The 6,032-nt window shown below is 39.6% G+C and overlaps 1 protein-coding gene across 1 annotated transcript; it reads left to right on the forward strand.

Annotated features, from left to right (window-relative positions):
• Positions 1 to 384: 384 nt before the first annotated feature.
• Positions 385 to 4,224, forward strand: LOC146478844 (uncharacterized). Its single transcript, XM_085111549.1, has 3 exons — positions 385 to 810; positions 2,724 to 3,031; positions 3,772 to 4,224. Exons 1-3 carry the CDS (start codon positions 606 to 608, stop codon positions 4,222 to 4,224), a joined length of 966 nt encoding a protein of 321 aa, XP_084967675.1. The 5' UTR covers positions 385 to 605.
• Positions 4,225 to 6,032: the final 1,808 nt, after the last annotated feature.

Raw genomic sequence — 6,032 nt, forward strand, 5'->3', positions numbered from 1 at the left:
AAAGGGCAATTTATTTTAAAAAGGCCAATATTTCAACTAGTGCTACTAGTCTTCTTCAGGGCCAGAGTTACAATGAGAAAAAATAACGGCAGTTCAAAGTTTAATATTGAACGTAAACTTAATAAGTGATTAATGGTAATGGTTAATGGTTTTTACTTTCTTGGTAAAATTCATTAGTTTTGTGTTAGCATCAAAGGATTAGAATTATTTTGCACTATTCTCATCTGTGATAATTATCTGCGAATTATTTTGCACTATTCTCTATTCTCACTATTCTCATCTGTTCAAAAAAAAAAAAAAGAAGAAGAAGAAGAAGAAAACGGGAATCTTGCGCTTTCCGTTTGCCGTAAATGCGGTTCTAAATGTATTTAAATTGTCGGCAGTTGATTGCCGTGTAAAGTGAACACGGTCCGACGTTCGTCGGGTTTTTCTGTGCCGAAGAAGATTGATTCCGACCAGTCGTTGCGATGCTTCAAAGACGCGAGTCCAATGTCGGCCGCCTTTGATCCCATTGATTGACAGTCGGTGGCAGATATAAGCGGGAACTTGTTCATGCACTCAATTTGCTTTCCTGCAGTAAGCTTTACTCAGATCAGACATTCGTAATGGCTTCGTGCAGTAAAACCTCAACTCCTGAATCGTCGTACTATGCGCCTGCTTTGTTGCTAAGTCAATCATCACGTGCTCCTCCGTTACTCAGACCATCCTCGGCACCAGTTTCCAGTCAGCCGCTGTCATTCTCAATATCCCGGATTTTGGGCCTGGAAGATAATGCCAGCCAACCTCAGTCGACAGATTCATTGATACCTGGTAAGTCGAATACCATATGCGATTTTATCTATATTGTTTTCTGCCTCAACTGGAGAAAAAGAGGCGCAAACATTGTAAATAGTATCAGTCTTTTAGAATGCGAAAAATGCATTCGTAGTTTATAATAGAAGCAGTACAGTAACTATTTCATGCACACTTTCTTACTAAACTTCGAACCGCTGTCATGAAATACGGTTTTAGGGTGGATTTCTACTGTCGCAGAATATGAAATTTTACAAGCGCACGGATGAGCTACAATGTAGCTTTACGTACGTAAATAAAATTGATGTGTGAGCCGTGTGCGCATGCGTAAACGTAAAAAAATTGACAGCTCAGTGCCTAACCATACGCACGTAAAATTTACACGACAGTGGAATTAAATCCACAAGTTTTGAGGCTGTGGATAAAATCAGTCTGAGGTGTCGCTACTGAAATGAAGGCAATTGAGAGATACTTTCCAGTAGTTTATAGTTTATAGTTTGTGTATAAAACTCTTAAGTTTGACATTCATATAAATTTATCGTAGTAATCTCCTGGGCCCAGTTGTTCGAAGCCCGATTAAGCTAATCCTGGATTAACGTGAACTTTGATTAGAGTTTTTAAAATTACTAATCAATGAAGATTCTTCCAAAAGAGTTTTGTCCATCAGTATTGACATAGACTTTTCTTTACCTATAGCTTGGCATCAGCCTTTAAACCTATTTTAAACGAGCGAGATGAAATCTCGATTAACTTTTAATCTTGGATTAGCGTTCATCGGCTTTCGAACAACCGGGCCTAGCAGTGAATTTCTTTCTGATTAAGGTTAGGCAGAAGAAAGGCTGAGAAGGAAAAGTCTCGAAACTCTTGAACTTCTATTGAAAACTTTGGCACTTTTCTTCCATCTATGAGTGTTTTACTGATTGCTAAATTAAACAGCTAGCGAATTGTTCAGTTCTCCTTAAGTGTATCATCTCAGTTTCTGCCGTTTGAGGTGTACAAGATGAAATCGTAAAATTTAAACATTCAAATAAAAACGTTTGGTAATGTTTTTTCTAGAGTTCTGATGATTTTCAAGGTTTGCGATTTTTCTTCGATCGGAGCATAACAGAAAGGGCCGGAAAATCTGAGGTTTATCTGACACCATGATTCACCGTCGGTTCCGCCTTGTATTGCTTTTCCAATAACGAGTCTGATAACTAGAGTCAGTTTTGGTTCAGAAATTGTTTGCTTTTTGGTTGTGGAGTTTTTCAAGTAACAAGCGCATGCGCTGGCTAACATTTGTTAAAAGTGAAGACTGATGTAAACTAACAAGTCATTTCTTTTATATATACTTTTGCTTCTTGTTTCCTCGTTAAGCCGAAAGAACAATTAACAACAAACTTTACTTTCTGTCTTAAACCTAAATTTACCTTATCCTATGTGTCTAACGCCGATAACACTAAGAGAGCAAAAAGCTTTTCTTTCTTTTCTTTGTCTTCGTCTCCACTAAGTAAAGACTTTTCATGTCAAAGAGATTTTAAGATGCACCGAATTATGACCTAATCTTGTATGAATACCTTTTCTTGGCGACAAGCTTGTGCATCATCAGTGGTTCTCAAAGGAAATAGATTCACCGCACGCGGAAAAGTAAACTTTTAGCAATCTCACCACCCGACACTTTCAAAAAGCTAAAATAGAAGAAGGGCCCAAATGTAAATTCGAAGTTTGTGCTTGTCTAGAAGAGCTTGCACGTTTCGTTTTTTAATCGGCGGCACGAAAGATACCGACACCGTTTATACCTTGCGGCAAGGTACTCCCTCCGTTATCGCTTTCGCGAGCAGTTTGCAACTCTCTCAACGTTACTACCAATTAACTAAGAAAAAGTGTAGAATATGTGCGGGCACACAAGTAAATGAAACGTAACTTATGCCCTTTAATTCATTTTCTTTCAGCACATGACGACTCCATTCCCGACCAACATCAAGGAGGCAGCAGTGACAGAAGCCGACAAATCTCCGAGCACTCGCCGAACATTGACTCCGACAACCCGAGCACAGACGTCGACAGCGGCCGAGAAAGCGACGCTGGCCGGTTAAGCCCGAGTTCTGCCGAGCGGCCACGAAAGAGGAAACAGCGAACAACATTTTCGCCGATCGAAGTGTGGGAGTTGGAAAAAGTGTTTAACGAACGGCCTTACTTGATGCCAGAAGATGAAGATCAGCTTGTACAGAAACTTGGACTCACGGCAAGAAACGTGCGGGTGAGAAATCTTGACTGATAATATGAGCACTCTTTATTTTTTTTTCTGGAAACACTTATGAGTACTTCGAAGTGCCTACATCTTCTTTTCTTAGATGCGGGGCCAGTTTTCGGGCGTCGATTCTTTTCAAAGTATGCGGAACACCTTTAATTTAATAATTACATTTTTAAAAATCAGTTTTGGCACGGAGAGAAGGAAGGATTTTAGGATTAACTGTGAAATAATTTAAGGAACAGGAGATATGTACCGAGAAGTAGATAACAGCGTTGGCAATCTTTAACATAAAAAAAAAAATCAAATTCCTTAAGATCGTGAGAGTAAGAGGTTATTTACTCCACTCTAACAACGATCTTGGAAGAGATTGGAAGAGATTCAGTAATTTCACTTCAAATACTGAAAATTCACTGATAGTTGACCTGATTGAAAAAAAGTTCACAGGCGAGAAGAGAAAATCTGAAGAACCGATTGACACTCCTATGAGTAAAATATCGTCAGCCGGGAATGAGAATCTGAATGTTACATCACGTCATAAATTATTTGCAGAACATATGTCCTTGTTAAACTGATACGCAAAGTGGTCAATAAAAAATTAGTCATCAAAAGGGCTAATAACAGACGAAGCGTCACTGGAGTTCGAAATATTGATGAGACAGTTTATTTACTAGCTAGCAAGGCATATTCAAAATAAAATGGTCTCAAATCAATCTTAATAATTATACTTTTTATTTTAATCTCTTCAGTTCTGGTTTCAAAATCGCCGTGCCAAGTTAAGACGACAGGAGAAAAGCCCAACCAGCTTCCCTCGTACTGGTTTCCAAAACCAGTTTGACCAGTCTACATCTCCGTCCTTCAGAGAACTCCCGTTTGGGAGTCCAGCGTATCTCACGCATGCGCCCTTCCAAAGACCACCGCCGTACCCAAACCACGCCAGATACTCACCATACACGCCACAGCAAGCACCCTTTCCCTGCTGTCCAATTAAGTCAAAGCGGTTTCCATCTGTAGATGCTCGTTCACAATCACACCGAGACTTCCTGCGATACCTGTCAAGCCCGTTTGCAGAACCGTCGGCTTTCATGGGACGTCATCCAAATCAGAGGCTAAACGAAGAAATGGATGGCCGCCAATCCTTACGTAATTATCAGACAAGTTGGTTGATCGGGATCAGAGAGGGTGAAGAAAAAGACGTTTGAAGAAGTCTTTAGTTTTCGTTTTTGGTTAATTTGGGATAAACCTAATAAATGACAAGTCGAATCAAACCAGGTTTTCAATCCATTGCGATTGACATGAGTCATCTTAACTAAGCTTTTACCGAAGAAAATGTTATTGTTTGATGAATGATATTTAATTAAATGTTTCATTCTAAAAAGCTGCATGTAGTTTCTTGTAAATAGAGAAGACTGATTGTATTTTTCCATAGTTTCCAAGCGAAACTGTCTGTTCTACTAAAAATAAAAGTAATATTTTCATTTCAACTGCGTTTATGCTCTGTAAATTGATTTAATTCTTCCGTTCACAAAGAACCTTGAAAATACTCGCGCTAAAAAGGTAGAATATGTCTTATTGACCGGTTTTTCATTTGTACTGCTAGAACTGAATTTGAAATTGAAATTTTACTTGAAATTGCTTTAAAAATCCTCCGTGTGAACGCACCGTGCATTCACACGGAGGATGACCAAATCCTATCACACGGGAGTTTTCCGGATGGGTGGGAGCCCGGTGGTGAAGGGAAAGGGGGTGCGTATGAGGCCAAGTTGTGAGAACCAAAAAAGTCATATTTTACCAGAAGTCCAGCGACTTAGAACGTAACAGACGTAACCTGAGGAAGTAAACAACCGTGTATTCTTCTCTTCATGAAACCCAAGAAACTTCCCATGCCACCCTCCCCCCTCCACCACCAGTCACTAAAATCCTTGAGTACCCTCCTGGGGGTGGGATACTTCCCAGCGGGATAATAGCTGCTACTAAACTTGTAATATTTTGAATTGCACTTAGTCTAACCTTATATAAGCTTTCAGGAGCCCATTTTTGGTAATGGGCTCCTGAAGCTATATAGGTACGGTGAGGTCCTAAAGGGTGTGATTTTTGAGACGGTTTCGTCTGACGTAAAGTATAGATTTGGAGCTCATGAATTTAACCATTTTGCTCTGAATCGAAAGTCTGAAAACAGAAATCGATTCTAGAAATCAGGTCTCTCTGAACGGGAATAAACTGAAAAAGGGTACCGGGAAAATTACGTATTGTGGTCTGTAATAGGGTTAGGGTTTGGAGGGGGTGACATAATGGTTAAACCTTGGGGCTTTTCCGGCTTTGCGGATCGGGGCGCGGGAACCTTTCTAACGAAAAGGGGATGGAGATAGTGTCGGGAAAGAAGCACTGATGTGCGTGACGTAGAATATTAACTTGGAAATTTGATGAACAATGTCACGAAATAGTAACGCGAGCAATACTTTAAAATTAGTGAGCAAAGCAGATTGCACAATTGTACTCCGGGAAAGTCCGAAGTTAATACACTGCATGACAATGATGTAACTGCACGCGTAGACCCGCGTAGTATTAAGCTAAATAAGGAAGAGAAACGCGTGTAATTGTGTAATTGAAATCAAATTTGGTGGCATTACGATAGTGTAGCCTTGGGATTATACTGTGCTCGTGATTGTAGTAAAAATACTTGTTGCGCAAATAGAACCTAGAAAATCTTAGTACAATTGTAATGTAAGATCAGATCGATTAAGAACGAATTGTGAACGGAACTGTGCATCGCGAATATTGTAGATTGGATCAGAGATTGTCAGATTGTGAATGTTAAATAAATCTTCAGAAAAGGAAAGAATTACAGTCCTCTTCAGTTTGTGAACCGGCAAGTGCGGAGTTCATGAAAGATTCCGCGACAGATAGGAAGTAAAATATATATCGATATATTTAGCGCAGTGCACTAGCTGGCGAAAAATTGGAATTTTACATGTAAAACAGGGCCGATTTTTTTCGATCAGTTCTGATC

The sequence above is a fragment of the Pavona decussata genome, unplaced genomic scaffold (genome assembly GCF_977016875.1).
Source record: "Pavona decussata unplaced genomic scaffold, jaPavDecu1.1 SCAFFOLD_62, whole genome shotgun sequence".
NCBI lineage: Eukaryota > Metazoa > Cnidaria > Anthozoa > Scleractinia > Agariciidae > Pavona > Pavona decussata.

Coding starts and splice junctions, on each gene's coding strand:
- LOC146478844 (XM_085111549.1), top strand. CDS start 606: ATGGCTTCGTGCAGTAAAACCTCAACTCCTGAATCGTCGTACTATGCG. Junction 811..2,723: donor GACAGATTCATTGATACCTG/GTAAGTCGAATA, acceptor ATTTTCTTTCAG/CACATGACGACTCCATTCCC. Junction 3,032..3,771: donor TCACGGCAAGAAACGTGCGG/GTGAGAAATCTT, acceptor TAATCTCTTCAG/TTCTGGTTTCAAAATCGCCG.